The sequence below is a fragment of the Erigeron canadensis genome, chromosome 2 (assembly GCF_010389155.1).
Source record: "Erigeron canadensis isolate Cc75 chromosome 2, C_canadensis_v1, whole genome shotgun sequence".
Classification (NCBI taxonomy): Eukaryota; Viridiplantae; Streptophyta; class Magnoliopsida; order Asterales; family Asteraceae; genus Erigeron; species Erigeron canadensis.
Window position 1 is genome coordinate 26,435,702 of NC_057762.1, and position 15,771 is coordinate 26,451,472.

The 15,771-nt window shown below is 34.3% G+C and overlaps 3 protein-coding genes across 4 annotated transcripts; 2 read left to right on the forward strand and 1 right to left on the reverse strand.

Moving 5' to 3' along the window:
* Positions 1-2,321: 2,321 nt before the first annotated feature.
* Positions 2,322-5,326, reverse strand: LOC122589713 (LOB domain-containing protein 33-like). 2 transcript variants are annotated; one of them, XM_043762038.1, is made up of 4 exons: positions 5,126-5,326; positions 2,902-3,173; positions 2,482-2,828; positions 2,322-2,374 (listed from the first exon to the last, which is right to left on the reverse strand). In XM_043762038.1, the coding sequence occupies exons 1-3, from the start codon at positions 5,133-5,135 to the stop codon at positions 2,484-2,486; spliced, it is 627 nt and encodes a 208-aa protein (XP_043617973.1). In that variant the 5' UTR covers positions 5,136-5,326; the 3' UTR covers positions 2,322-2,374; positions 2,482-2,483. The 2 variants fall into 2 exon arrangements, with proteins under 2 accessions (XP_043617973.1, XP_043617972.1); XM_043762037.1 differs by having other exon boundaries at positions 2,322-2,828; positions 5,126-5,325.
* A 1,330-nt stretch (positions 5,327-6,656) lies between these two features.
* On the forward strand, positions 6,657-9,892 carry LOC122587253 (ribulose bisphosphate carboxylase/oxygenase activase, chloroplastic). Its single transcript, XM_043759367.1, has 7 exons — positions 6,657-6,766; positions 7,090-7,418; positions 7,754-7,859; positions 7,960-8,045; positions 8,279-8,751; positions 9,271-9,552; positions 9,652-9,892. Exons 1-7 carry the CDS (start codon positions 6,722-6,724, stop codon positions 9,765-9,767), a joined length of 1,437 nt encoding a protein of 478 aa, XP_043615302.1. The 5' UTR covers positions 6,657-6,721; the 3' UTR covers positions 9,768-9,892.
* Positions 9,893-13,285: 3,393 nt separating this feature from the next.
* Positions 13,286-15,288, forward strand: LOC122587126 (probable E3 ubiquitin-protein ligase RHC2A). Its single transcript, XM_043759212.1, has 3 exons — positions 13,286-13,369; positions 13,485-14,847; positions 14,932-15,288. Exon 2 carries the CDS (start codon positions 13,596-13,598, stop codon positions 14,748-14,750), a length of 1,155 nt encoding a protein of 384 aa, XP_043615147.1. The 5' UTR covers positions 13,286-13,369; positions 13,485-13,595; the 3' UTR covers positions 14,751-14,847; positions 14,932-15,288.
* The last annotated feature ends 483 nt before the right edge of the window (positions 15,289-15,771 follow it).

Here is a 15,771-nt window from a genome sequence, read left to right on the forward strand (position 1 = left end):
AAAAAGAATAAACGTTATAATAAAATTGCATGTATTCGGTGGGGGAGTCGGATAGAGAAAAAGATGCGTTAAGATCTTCAACGACCTCTTTGTCATGGCCTTAACAAAACGTATGTTAGACCTAATAAAATCAAGAAGTTTGTAATAATCAACTTTAATTTGATTTTGAAAAATATCTCTTTTCTTATCTCTTATATTAATAAAACAAAACTATAATGATTTCATTTTATTTGAAAAGAAACTTCTATAATATGCTCATACATGATCTTGATATTTTTATGACATCATAAAAAATAAAATAAATTAAAAGTGAACAAAATAAAGAAAAAAAAAACTTATTTCAAGATATTTTGAAGTAGATAATCATGTAAGGTTTCTATTAAAATAGGAACAAATTTGTAGATCAAAATTGATTATTATTGTAATACTATATTGGAGTTAGATGTATGAAATTTGAATTATCATTAGATTTTTAACAAATCTAATGTCATATGTAAACAAATTGTAATCTTAGCATCGCTTACAAACATACAATATACGTGTTCAACATAACAAAGAGTCAAATACGTTCATTGTGTTATATATTAAAAAATTCAAATTCTATTCGGCTGTCTGCATAATATGCGGGTTAATTAACTAGTTTGTAATCATTTAAAAATAGCACATAATAGAGTGTTCAGTGTTGTAAATAATGAAGAGAAAAAATAAACGCTCTGTATTTTGTTGATCCAACATATACAAAGAAATTGGACAAACGAAAAAGAAGGTTAGAGAAATGTCTTGGGCCTTCGAAAGGCTTGTAGATTGACTAAGCCCATCAATGATTACAAAGGCACAAAGCAGCAGGTTAAACTGTTAAAGCGTTTGTTTTTTCCCTGACATCCTGGTATCTTTGGCGAGAGCTTTCTAGACACTTTAGCTTTGTATTTTGAACAAATTTTTTTTATTATATTAAAAACTTTGTTTGAATACTAACTAAATTCAACTTTTATTTGAAATAAAAATCTCTAAAATAAAACGCTACTTCAGGAGCTTTAGCAATTCAATAAACCTTTTAATTTTTCAAAACTACTCAAATACTTTTTGAAGTTGCATCTATAACAACCAGCTAAACACCTCTAAAAAATAACAGCTACAGTTTACAGCTACAACTAAAAGCTATAGGTAGAAACTACATTTACCAGCTATAACTACTTTTACCAAACATACCCCATTGAACATGTAACTGAGCCTCCTAGCACCCATTGAACATCACTGACCACCAAACTTTTGTTGCTCGCTTTCATCTTCTATATTGATTTCGAATTTAGACATTTGAATCACGTTTTAACGTTCAAAAAAGTAGTATATACAGTTCAATCTCTTAAGAAAACAAACGTAGTTTTGAAGTTCGAATAATTATGATCTAATTCCTTTAAAACAGGTCTTTGAACAATTGAATTAAAGATAAAATAGCAAAGTTAACATTCTACTTTCAAAATGAACACAGAACACTCATTCTTAGAGAAACCAAATTAAAAGGTTGATACTTATTTTAGAACAAGCGAAAATGAAAAGGTGAAGTCCTTAAATTATATTTTAACTAGTATGATAAATCTGTGATATGTTAATCACTTCTTTTTTTTTTTTTTTTTTTTTTTTTTTTTTTTTTTTTTTTTGTATCAAGTGATTTTAACTTAGCAAATATCTCGAGCTTACATTAAATTATGTCACGCTATACATAAATGACCATAATTTTGTCATCCTTTTCGGTTTTTAAATTGTAACATGGTTAAAAAAATGAGAAGTTTTACAAAAACAACGACGTCTAAATAAGACGTAAATAGATAGTTTGTTGATAGAGGACCAACGGAAAATTAGTTTGTTAATATACGTTTACAAAGCGCTTTGGACTTTTGGATTTAATGTTAAAAACTTAAATTTAAGTCCGCATACTTTTGCAAACAAAACTAGATTAGCAAAATAAATATTTTATTAAGTATTACTACTAGAAACTGAGTAATATGAAATAACTAGAAATGAGCTTTAAATAAGTATTACTACTAGAAACTGAGTAATATGAAATAACTAGAAATGAGCTTTAAATCTTTACTTTATAAATTAAATCATTTTAGCCTAACTTTTTTTTTTTTACATTAAATTTTGATTTTTTCTACACAAGGTCACGATTTGTGTTGACTTTTTAAAAACTTAAAACTTCTGTTTTAACTAAACAACTACCGTATATATACATGATTACTAATTTTCCATATAGATAAATCATAAAACCCATCAAAATACTATACATAACTCTAAAATAGAATAAACTAAATAAAATGTTATCTATACAAAGATATTAGGCATTTTTTTCTTATATCAACTTCTGCTTGCAATCCTGACAAAACAAGTTTTTAAAGTTATCTTACAAGTTGTTTGCATATATAATCTGCAGAATAAGATGAACTTACAACTAGTTTATACATAAAGGTAAATTGTTCTTACCATTAAGCTAATAAATTAGATTCACTGAGGTACACTTCATGGAATTTCAAGCTTTGGTACTCTGTGTTTAAGACAGCACAATCGTTTCCCGTCACTGGCTGATCCAGAAAATTGCAAGAGTGAGCGATTTGGCATTCCGAACCATGCAAGAAACAGGAAGCTTGGAGTTCAGACGACAATGGTGGGGTTTGTTGATCAAGGATGTCTGTATCACTAAGCTGAAAGTAGAACGGCAACGCAGTATTTGGATCATGAATTTCTTGTAAACTTATATAATCTGACTGGCCGAATGAAGCATAAGCCAGATAAGTTCCTAGCTGATCTATTTCCTCTTGTAAGCTCGCCACCTGCATATTACATTAGGTTACAAAACGAACCGATGACATAAAGAAACGATTTAAATAACAAATGATACAACACCTGTTCTTCAAGAGTAATGATTTGAGCTACACATCCATAAATAGGATCATGCATTCGAGCCAAAGCTTCATAAGATATACTGAATGCAGCTTCACTTCTATTTTTCAACGGGAGTTTCATTAATAGTTTGGAAACATTGCTGGCACCGAAAACCTTGTGAACGGCTGCAAAATGATCTGCTCCTTGGCTGTAGCTAAAGTATGGAGTGAAGGCACATTCACTGGTACACTTTCTTCTAAGAAACTTGCATGCTCCACACGAAAAGCTCGTTCCTGTCATGTTTTTTGAGTTTTTTTCTCAGTATGTGATTAAAAGATGTTATAAGAGTTTGTAATGGATAATTTTACTTCATGTGTTATGATTAATAAGCACCTGAAAAAGGTGATTTTGGGGACAATGTAACAATTGCATAAAGTAGAAATCTATAAGGTCTCCATTATGGCTTACTCACTTTGGATAATTCTTTCTTAATTTGTGCATTAAAGCAACTTAAAAGGTTCTTTTCTATATTATAACCATTTAATATGGTACCTGAATGAGGGCCTAGTCCTTCCATTTATGAGTTGTTTTATAAGTTGGGTAAAAAGTAAAAACAATAATTGCTAGATAACACTAATTTAATTCGAACTCATTGTAGGGTGGCTGTTCAACTATGTCATTATGCAACACTTAAAATGCTTTTTAATCACCAACCATCAATAGATGGATTGGACTTGGGGGAACTTGAGACTTAGAGGAGAGGGTTCAAATCCTGATGTCAGCAAAATGCTCTGAGGACTGAAGACATGGGTTTTCCGGACATGGGTTTCCCTTGTAATTGGAGATGGGTATATGATAAGGCAATGCTGACAGATTTGCTGTAAAAAGAACGCTCTTTAATTTCTGCTTTAGTTAGCACTCATAGAACAATATATGGTCACATAGTATGAAGTAAAGAAATACAGGTTGGTTAACCATTAGGCGAGAGTATAAGAGTGACCAAGGCCGTTCCATTGCAAAGGTTATATAAAGAAGTCTTTGTATACTGGCTTTCTAAGCGGTTTTGAATGGCATAAACACCCTAATTTGTTATTAACATGTTGGGTTCACCCTTTACTGATGGTGGCTCTCTCAAGACATACTTATTAGGTTCAGGTGTCCTTTTTTTGCCTTCCAATTTTTGTAGGGTATGCAGTTGGGTACCCATATTATACTTTTCCTGTTTGACCTTGGAAACCTTTTGTATCCATCTAATTTGTCTCCCTCCTGGTCCCAAGATTGTAACTTTGGTGGTCTATGGTAGATAGTAACTAAAAGCAACTTGGCATACGGGGAGGACATATAAAGAATGAGGTTAGTACATCTTGCGAACTAAACAGCCTACGTGTGAATTAGCTACACCATAGGGCCATGATCATATCAAAGATATTCCCTAGTAAAGACTATATATGCTTATGAGGAGGACATAGGCCAGACGAGGTTAACACTTCATGTTGGAGTCACACTTAATAGAATTTCTACAAGCATAGAAAAAAGTTTGACAAAAAGTTCAATCTGCAATCTATATTAAGTATGTCAATTTCTATACTTCAAACAAGTACACCGCATACAGCAAGTGGTCTGAGGTAGAGCACAAACAGAAGGTGGCCCAATATTGGACATGAAATATAACAATAACAGAACTAAACAAGTTATAATTCGCTAATGTAATTAGTCCGACTATGAGGCAGGAAGTCCCACAAAAGATCAAACTGGGTTGCCAGCCTGGACAGTTTATCCAACAGTCTTTTCTAACACTAACAACCTTATGCAAATACGTTCCAGATTCATTGTGCTGGTAAATTTGGATACTTAGAGATATAACACTAACAAGCTTTTTAATTTTCTTATGTTTGTGGTCGTCCTATGATTAGTCGGCTCGCAAAGTGAGTCGGATACATACTTTAAGTTAAAAATAACATTAATATTACATTATTAATCAATCAATTTTCCAACATTGACATAACTTTCACCAAAGTTTAAGAATAGCTTTTACCAAAATTTTTTTTTTTTTATCAATTACATACATATTCACACTCACATTCTAATAAATATAAATAAATGGACATAACTGAAGAGAAAACCCAAATTAGCAAAGTTCAAACATACCTAGTAAACCAAAATGAAAAATAACAATTAATATAAAAACAAATAAATATTATACCATAAAACAGCAATTAGTGGAATAGTGACAAGGGTCGCGCACCCGGCGGCATAGTAGCAGACCACCGCAGTAGTAGTGGAGTCGATCAATGGAAGAGGCGATGAGCAGACTCATGTTTCGCCATTTCAGTTTTTTTTTTTTTTTTTTGATTAAATTGAACTTTTGGGCTTATATTCTTTTTACATATCTAAAGGACTTCCAACAAACCAACTTGGATTAAATGGTTAGAATATTTGTCTTTAGTTTTTTACAAAAAAAAGTTTAAAGGGTTAGCTGTCTATTGCCTAACCTTCTTCATATACTGTATTAGACAATGCTAAAATGAAAAGTAGGTTGGATCATTGGTAAACATCTTTGCCTCTGGAGACAGAGGTCATGGGTTCCATCTTCATCCCATGCAAAGGTTAGAGGGCCTTTTTCTACCATTTAGAGGATCATTGGTAAACATCTTTGCCTCTGGAGACAGAGGTCATGGGTTCCATCTTCATCCCATGCAAAGGTTAGAGGGCCTTCTTCTACCATTTAGATAGAAACTGGAAGCAGCCTCTCTACTTATGTAGAGGTTAGGTCTGCCTACATCTTAACCTCCTCCATACACCGTCGAGGTATTGGGGCTCAAAACCGACTTTATAAAATTTTGTGGATCAAACCAGAAGTTGCAATTTTGTAGAAATTTATAGTTGATTTGTTGTAGCTTCAAATTAATCATAACTTAGACTATTTTATCTGTGAAAGATTGATTTCAATTCAACTAATGACAATTGTATTATATTAAGACGAGCATAGTGTCCGCGCGTTGCGGCGGCTAGAAGGTGATGACAATATATAAAGGAGGCGGTGGTGGAGATCGAGGGAGGCAGTGGAGAAGGAGGGCGGCGGCAGAGAGTGATAGAAGGTCGATGAGAGTGTAATGATTAGAGAGAATAGGGAAATGTGGGTATATAAGGGTTTTATGTTTAAATACAACACTTTTATATACTATATTAAGATAGGGTTGTCTAATATAATATTAATAACAGAGCGAATGAGTATTTATTTCTATCATTATGTAAAAGTTAGAGTGAGGATAGGGAATGATGTTAAAGCATATAACATTTTCTCTATAAGATAGGTACATTTGCTTTAAGTTTATTGATCTTAGTTGTGTCTCTTTTTATTCTACTAGCATAATATAACTCGTCTAACATGGCCCAATTGAGAACAAACTTAGTCAAATATTTCATATGTGAAGTATATTTTGGTATATACATTATTATTTTTCATATCACACCAAGAACTGAAAAGTGACTTGAATTATTTTCCTGAAAGGGTACAAAAAACTATTTTGATAACAAAACAAGTAATATATGTGGTAAACATGATCCCAAAATATATATACAAGTGGCAAAGATTAACCTTCAAATGCTAACCATAAAAACCCATCTCCCAATCATCTAGAGCCTTCACATTAACAATCAATATTTGTCAGCCATGTGGCATACCTTGCAATCTTGTTTGTGTGGCTTGCCTTCAAACATTTCAAAAGCTAATCCACATTCAATTCACCCCATATAAGTTATCTTCTCTTGCTAACTTCATATCATTCTGCTAACTTCACTTCACTTCCACTCATTCTTCTTTGACAGTCCATAGTGATCAATGGCCACAGCCGTCTCCACTGTCGGAGCCGTAAACCGTGTTCCGGTATATTAGCCTATATATATATATTTATAAGAAAATGTTCATGTGAGAACTATTCGAAGTGAAAGAATCATAATAACGTTACTTAAGTTATAACTTGATATGTTCACATGTGAAGGTTCATTTGAATAAATTCGTTCACATGGGAACATATCAAGTTATATTTAATATTACACATGTTTTTCTATGTGACTAGTTTTCACGTGAACCTAATTACTCTGTATATATATAAATATAATTTGGTTACACTATATATATATATATATATATATCATGCATGGTTCTAGCTAGCTATTGAATTATTGAAATTAAAATTGATGAAACAGTTGAGCTTGAATGGAGCTAGTGGTGCAACTTCAGTACCAAACTCAAGTTTCTTGGGGAACAGTTTGAAGAAAGTGTTGAATTCTAGATTGATCAGCAACAACAACAAGTCATTCTCTTTCAAAGTATTTGCGGCCGAGAAAGAGATCGAAGAAACCCAACAAACCGATAAAGATAGATGGAGAGGACTTGCATATGATATGTCTGATGATCAACAAGATATCACTAGAGGTAAGGGTATGGTTGATTCCCTTTTCCAAGCTCCCCAAGATGCTGGAACCCATTTTGCTGTCATGAGCTCCTACGAGTACGTTAGTACCGGGCTTCGTCAGTAAGTATATCCGATCTCTCGATCGTTGTAATTATCTATCTATAGACTCAATTGTTTAAAATTACAATATAAAAAAAAAAGTAGATTGGTACGTGGGAACCCTCTGATCCCGTGTACGATATTGGTACCCACATAGCCCTCATGCTAGGATAGTATCAAGTTTAAATTAAATTACAATATAAATTATGTTACTTGTTTGCAAGTGTGTTGTTATTAATGATAGTTTTTGCAGTAGATTAATGTAATTGGTAAAATGAAGATAACTGTCTTCCTATTCCAAACAAGTAAGAGTAAACGTTTTTGATTATTGTTTTGATGTTTAATTGAACCTATAGATACAACATGGACAACAACATGGATGGATTCTACATTGCCCCTGCTTTCATGGACAAACTTGTTGTTCACATCACCAAGAACTTCATGACTTTGCCAAACATCAAGGTTTTCAACTATATATATTCATTCATTTATGCAGGACTTGTTGGTTACTCTGTATAAGTTAAGAAATGTCATCTAATTTTTCATTTGGTTCTATATATAGGTTCCTCTTATTTTGGGTGTCTGGGGAGGAAAAGGTCAAGGAAAATCCTTCCAATGTGAACTTGTGTTTGCCAAGATGGGAATCACGTAAGTCATAATCTTTACATATCTAATTCAAGGTTAACCAGATTTCGTTTAAGTTTGATGAACGGAACAGAATATATATTTCTACTTTTTGGTTATGATAATTTGTTGCAGCTAGTAATTTTTTTTTAATCAAAAGAAATATTCAAATATACATAAATTTGGAAAGTTAGAATAAACTTATGACACTTTGAATATCAAAGTTTGATTGTGTATGTATATTTTGTTACCTCCAGCCCAATTATGATGAGTGCTGGAGAATTGGAAAGTGGGAACGCTGGAGAACCAGCAAAATTGATCAGGCAAAGGTACCGTGAAGCCGCGGATATCATCAAAAAGGGGAAAATGTGCTGCCTATTCATCAACGATCTCGACGCAGGAGCAGGAAGAATGGGTGGAACTACACAGTACACAGTTAACAACCAGATGGTTAACGCCACCCTTATGAACATCGCTGATAACCCCACAAATGTTCAACTCCCTGGTATGTACAACAAGGAAGAGAACCCTCGTGTGCCAATCATTGTCACGGGTAATGACTTTTCAACACTTTATGCTCCCCTCATTCGTGATGGACGTATGGAAAAGTTTTACTGGGCTCCAACTAGAGAGGACCGAATTGGTGTCTGTATCGGTATCTTCAGAACTGATGGTCTTTCTAAAGAAGCTGTTACCAAGCTTGTCGATACTTTCCCTGGCCAATCCATTGGTATGCTTCTCCACAACTACTTATCTTATAACTATCTCTTGCACCTAACTATTCATAAAATTATACTATATTTTCTTAAAGTTAAAACACTTATTTGTGAAGCTTAACATCGCCGATTATTTAATAAGTTTATGGCCCCAAATTGTTATAAGTGAAACAAAATTATACTTAATAGGCCTTCATTGATGCTTTGAATTTTGGATGACCATGTGTGACTGTGTGAGCTTCTCAACTCTTGGAAGTCATATGCAGAGTTGCATACACTATCTGTATGCATTATCTCTCTGTGTACAAATTAATTAGTATATTGCAGGAGATGAACAAATGTAATTGACATATGCTGTTTTTCTCATGATTAATAGTTGGGAGGTGTATAGCTAAAACAAACTACTTCAATTCACAAATACCATACCATAAACACAATAGTGTGTGTGTTCTGTGAAATAAGTGGATTAAAGATTATTTATAGTATATTGGTATTGCAACTGCATAACAACAAATTCTCTTCCGTAAATCTAGATTTCTTTGGGGCATTGAGGGCTAGAGTGTACGACGATGAAGTGAGAAAGTGGATTGGAGGTGTTGGGGTTGAGGGCATTGGGAAGAAGCTTGTGAACTCGAGGGAGGGGCCACCAACATTTGAACAACCCGAGATTACACTTGAAAAGCTTTTGGAGTACGGTAACTTGTTGGTTAAAGAACAAGACAATGTCAAGAGAGTCCAGTTAGCCGAGACCTATTTGGCATCTGCTGCACTTGGAGATGCTAACAAAGATTCCATTAGCCGAGGAGACTTCTATGGTTAGTTCCATTGCTCATCCTTATATATTAACATTGATTTCATACAATTAAAAGTGTTGTTTGTGATGTTCTTGGCTCATGTGATGTGGTTGGGTGCAGGGAAAGCGGCTCAACAGGTGCAAGTCCCAGTCCCCGAAGGATGCACTGACCCTGGTGCGGCGAACTTTGACCCAACAGCAAGGAGTGATGATGGAAGCTGCACTTATACTTTATAAAGTTAGAAACATTAAGGGATAATTTGTCTAAATATGTGAGGATGTCAAACAGTTCTAATTGTTGGATTGTTGCTACACTTTTGTGATTTTGTTTAATTATCAAATAAGTTTCTTGGGAGTAAAAAGTTTATTCATAAACCACTACAAGACAAGTGACATTAGTGACTGAAAAAGGTGTCATCAAAGCTTTATAATCAGTCACTGCATTCATTTTGGTCTTCTCCTTCTGTAAAAGAAAATACTAATGGAATAATCACTAAAAGTCTACTCTTACTATAGTGTCTAAAACTTTTTGACACTAAAAGCTGTGAAGACACTTGAAAAAAACCGTTAGTGACACAATGTTCAGCGATTAAAATTCTTCTTTTACACAATTTTACTTTTGGATTCTATACTAAATGATAAACAAGCATCTAGTTAACCTAGTATCACTAGAGCATCTCATTGTAGATTGTGAATTATCCTCTAAAACTTCCTTACTAACATCTGCCATAAACTAAAAGAAGAAATCTAAATTCCCCACAGAGTATACTTCAAACATAAAAAAGCAGAATTACACACAAATAAATCCGATGATTGTGCCAATATCAAGTTACTACTAGATAGTACGTATATAATAACTGGCTTTTAACCAGTGGGATTTGTAATACATCTCAGCTAAATTAGGCTCAATTAACTATTCTTATTACCCATTACCCGACACACCCATCTTGGCCCTTTTTGTTACCTTCCATCCTTTTTTCTTCATTAATCCAATGTTTGAAACTGGTGTAGATTTTCTAAAGCGCAATAAGAGATTCTAGATGAAGCTGATGTTAAGTAACTAGCACTCCAATTATCTGCATTACTATCATTTTGATCTTGAAACCTTTATCGTAGGATTGAAAGCCGTTATGGATTGAAATAGCTTACACCATATCTCATGGTTGCAGCTTCATGGGTTGAATGTATGGGAGTAGAATTGTTGTGCAGAAAATAATAAAAAAAAAAGTGTCAAATTACCATTTTAGAATTATGGTAGCAAAATAAACTGCAGTACCTTAAATGCATGAAAGATGACCTGCGAATGACGGAAACTTGATTGTAGCCATATAACCAAAGTGTTAATACTTCAAAATCTCTACGATGGAAGGGCAGCTTTTTGAGCCCGCAAATCTTTGAACTATTTTAGTACTCGAACACTTCTCTGAGTCACCAAGATCTTCATCATCTTTGCAGTCACCTACTAAATTGGTGCCAACACCGTTTCGCATCTGTAAAACACTTCATGTACATGAACACATAACTATCCAAGTAGATAAATTACAGCACCCAGCAAATTCCTGTGAAGCTAAAGAAAAAGATGAAATTTTAATATTACCATGTAAGGGTAGTTCTACAGCATAATTGTAAATTTTACACAAGTCGTCGAATAGTTTCTACTTGGAGTCGCCTTTAGATGTATGTCAAGAACCACATTGAATAGCAAATACTCTGTCTCGGCTCATTGCTTTGAGGCGATTAGAACATGAAAACTAAACTTATTGTCATTATAATAAAAACTCAAAAGCCTAATCAATCTTGCTTTTTGAGAACTCGATCAAGCCCCAATCTGCATGTAGTATCAAGCTGTTTACGGGTTAGGTATTTTAATCTGTTGATCGTTATCGTTGGACCGATCAAAAATATAAACTAAATACCACTAATTAGCTAGGGTAAGTCGAGTATCGTTTCCACATGGAATCATGGGAAAGTGTTAAACAAGTTACAAGAATTAATTAATCTAGACATAAACTTAAAATTGATTGATTGATTTGTTTGATTAAAACTAAAGTTGAGTATAAACTTAACAAAATACTTCAATTAAATAAAAGGGATCATTCTCATGCTTCAAATTATGTTTTCAAAAGTATAACCTAACTTATGTTCGTCGGAAATCACATAGACATGATTCGTTATAACGTTTGGATTAAATGAACTTAAGAACTAAAGTAATCGGTTGTGATGACTCACGATAACGAAAACCGGGGAATTGACACAACTAGATTTTCTATTCATTAACAAGATTATAAGTTCATAAGAGATTCTTCCAATAATAATTGATTAACAAGAATTTGAAATCAAAAGGTAAATGAAATTCATTCCAAGTTATAAACTAGTAATCATTCAAACAATCCAAACAACATTAGATGTTAAAAGACTAATGAGAAATTAAACATCTAATCCAACATGAACATAAGAAAAGTTGAATACAATTGTCTTACATAATTGTTCACATGAGAATGATCAACAGAGAATTAGCCTAAAATCTTCATCATTGATATCATCATTGATTCTTCAATTAGGGCTTGAATCTCCATGGAATTATGAATTGATGATGAAATTGGGGGTTGAGAGGATGAGAAATGTGAAGGATAACTTCTCAAGTCATGTTTGAATGGAATATAAACTGAAAAATAATAAAATCCATAAAATTCGGATTTTTGCACAGCTATGGCCGTCCCGCACTGCCACCTTCGGCGTCCTGCACTGTGGCTCAGAAATGACAATTTTCCAGATTTGCTTCTTGACTTTATTCTTGACTTTGCTTGACTTGTTTATGATCCATTTGGCTCCAAATTATCACAAATAATCTGAAACACTTAAACAAACATAAACACGTCCTAATCGTCTGTTAATCTTTACAAAACATGTCATTTTCATATCTTACGAGTAGACTAATTAGGCGTTTATCATCTGTCAACCCAAATGCGACTTGATTGAAGGCCCTTAATTATAAGCATGATACTTTGAGCACTCCATAATTTATATTTTGATTAATTATCCATCCAACCTGACCTACACTTATAAATATAATTTAGCATTTAGCATTAAGTATATTGTTTGCTCTATGACTTTTTATAGAATGACATAATTAGTTGATACTAATATTGATTTTTATAGACGTATTTATTTTGGAATATGTGTGAGATTAGTACTTTGGTACTGTCCTATAACGGATTTAGTTTTATGAGTATCGATCTTAAAAATCACCAAAATATGATATTAATTGTGGTCTTATTTGGAATCCCATATTACTTTTCCATATTGATGATATTAATCCCGAGTACCAATGAAAGTGGATCCAAATACAGTCTAAGTTGAAATTCTATACTACATTTGGTTACCGAAATCAAGACCGAATTGGAACAGGGTCGGGACTTTGGAACATATGCTTATTCCTAGTACTGTATTTACTTAACTTTTACTTTCACTTTTAGGTCGGGTGAGAATAAAAAGTTAATGTCCGTTTTCAAAACACAAGATATATATTGGCTAAAACTTTTTCAAAACAAGTGTACAAAAGTAAAAATATATTCAAACTTAACGTTAGGTAAAAAGTATTTAAAGCATACTCTTTGACTGCATCTGTTCAAAAAAGAATACTCTTTGATTGCATCCACTAACTTCATGCCACGTGTCCATTCTTTACTAAAATGCTCCACAATCATCATCAATGGTATGTCTTTATAATTCACCCCATACAATTCTCCCAAAAGATCTCCTCTAAACATTTGCGATTTTAATCGCCAGTATTTCAAATTCAATCTTCATTTCTTCACTTTTTTACCATCGAATTAAAGGTATATATATTCCTATTTTTACACTTTCTATTTTATGTTATATATAATAGTTAAGTTATCTATCTTTTTGTAACTTAATATAAATTTGATTATATGTACTTATGCTTTTTTTCAGGTTCCATTTTGTAATTTAGCCCAAATCATTTCTGGGTTTTGTTCAGGAATCATAAATATAGGTTTTTGAATAAAAAAGTTTCTAACTTTATAATCAAGATCTAATTTTTAGATGTCAATTGTTGGATATTCTGGCTCACAATTATCATATTGGTGTTATAGATGCAATAGGTTTATAAATGTTTTGATTAGCCCTGAAGATTCATCTTTGATTTGCCCCAATTGTAATTTAGGATTTATAGAAGAAATTGACCCGACCCAATTACCCGGATCGATTCTTTCGGAGTCCATCCGGCGTCGTTTTCCGGCTGCGGCTATGTACACGGCCGGAAACGAGCAAAACCCGACGAGCCCCAACGTTAACCCTAACTCGCCGGTGTTGCGGCGAGCTAGACGGAACACGGGTGAACGGTCACCGTATAACCCGGTTATTGTCTTTAGGGGGTCTAATAGTAATGGGGGTACACCCGAAGCGTCGGTAGAGTCGGCTACAGGAAGAGGGTTTGAGCTGTATTATGATGATGGGGCCGGGTCGGGGTTGAGGCCATTGCCTGCAAGTATGTCTGAGTTTTTGTTAGGGTCGGGTTTTGATAGGTTACTTGATCAGTTGGCTCAGATTGAGGCAAATGGGTTGGGGAGAATTGATAGTAATCCGCCGGCTTCAAAGGCTGCTATTGAGTCCATGCCTACAGTTGAGATTGAAGAAAGTCATATCGTTAGTGATCCACACTGTGCAGTTTGTAAAGATCCGTTTTGTTTAGGAACTGAAGTTAAAGAAATGCCGTGTAAGCATTTGTACCATTCGGATTGTATTTTGCCATGGTTGGCAATGCGTAATTCTTGCCCTGTGTGTCGTCATGAACTGCCATCAGATAATCAAGATTCCGTAGCGATCAATGATGTTAATGATAATGAAGAAGAAGCTGTTGGGTTAACAATATGGCGGTTGCCTGGTGGTGGGTTTGCTGTGGGGAGATTTTCTGGTGGGAGGAGAGGTGGTGAAAGAGAATTTCCAGTTGTGTTTACAGAAATGGATGGTGGGTTTAATACCAATGGTGTTCCTAGGAGGATTTCATGGGCTTCAAGAGGTAATAATGGTGCTAGAGAACGTGGTCGATTTAGGCGAGTCTTGAATAGTTTGTTTTCCTGCTTTAATGGTGGTGGTGGAAGGGCAGTTGGCTCAAGTTCTAGGCCAAGCGCGGGTGGTTCTTCATGGCTGCACAGGGCTTGGGGTTTGGGTGCAAATAGTGGGGTTTCGAGACAGTGAACCTTAGTCATATTGTATGTTCAATGAAGCGGGTAAGTTATTGTTGGCTGTAAATATGAGAATGCAATGGAGTATAATTCGAAATGGAGATTTGAAGGTAAATTGTGTAAGCCTTTGTTGTCTAATTGGTCTTCTAAAATAATTTTCTTGTAAGTTTGTTTTTATTTTGTATGCTTTACAGAAGGTAAAGGTGTGCCTGTGGGTTATCTAACGTGAAATGGAAATGAGATTTACAAAGCTGAAGATATGAAGTACTAATGCTGCAAGAAGATGGTATACTTGAATGGAACTTCTTCATTTGTCGTACTTTCGTAAACACCCTTCTCCATCTAACCTGATATTGTGGGCAAAAACTGTAGAATTTTATCTTTGAACAACCTTGCATAATATTTATGCTCTCAGAAGCTTAGCAGATCAATAATGCACAAGAAAAAATTGTTCTTTGGGTTGTAGCCTTTTAAACTGGGATAAAAGGCGGGAACCATGTCTTTAAGTGCATTGTTTTAAATTATTAAAGATTTTGAAGATTTCTTCCAAAGATCCCTAGCAGACCCTGCATAAGTTGAGTAAGTTATGGGATTTATGATAGAACTGATCACCATATTTAACTTCGAAATTAAACTTTTACCGGACCAGAAGACAACCAGCCGTATGAGTTGGTATTGATACTTATTATAAGTTAAGAGCGGTGTCTGGGTTAGCCTATATTAAAGGGCTTGGGGCTTAGGCTTATGCTTTTTTGCTGATGCGCCGACTTTAATAATAGATTATTAAGCTTAATAAGCACTGCCTTCAATAAAGTGATAAGCTTAGAAGCTTCTCACAAAACATTTCTATGCCAGACCTGGTAACGAGTCTTGGGTGGCCGTTCCAAAGGACTTGCCTAGTCAACTAGATAACTGAAGGGACTTGTCCTGGCCCGTTTCCAAGCTATACGTTACTAACGGGAACCTGTTGATTCTTCTCTGTCCAAACTGCTCTGCTCTTGTCACCAAAAATATCTGTGTCAGGGATTATACAA

What these genes read in the sequence shown, in the direction of transcription:
- LOC122589713 (XM_043762038.1), bottom strand. An exon ending in TCATTACTCTTGAAGAACAG is followed by an intron (nt 2,829 to 2,901) that starts GTGTTGTATCAT and finishes TGTAATATGCAG; the next exon opens with GTGGCGAGCTTACAAGAGGA.
- LOC122587253 (XM_043759367.1), top strand. Translation starts at nt 6,722, where the DNA reads ATGGCCACAGCCGTCTCCACTGTCGGAGCCGTAAACCGTGTTCCG. An exon ending in TTTGCCAAGATGGGAATCAC is followed by an intron (nt 8,046 to 8,278) that starts GTAAGTCATAAT and finishes TGTTACCTCCAG; the next exon opens with CCCAATTATGATGAGTGCTG. An exon ending in TTTCCCTGGCCAATCCATTG is followed by an intron (nt 8,752 to 9,270) that starts GTATGCTTCTCC and finishes CCGTAAATCTAG; the next exon opens with ATTTCTTTGGGGCATTGAGG.
- LOC122587126 (XM_043759212.1), top strand. Translation starts at nt 13,596, where the DNA reads ATGTCAATTGTTGGATATTCTGGCTCACAATTATCATATTGGTGTTAT.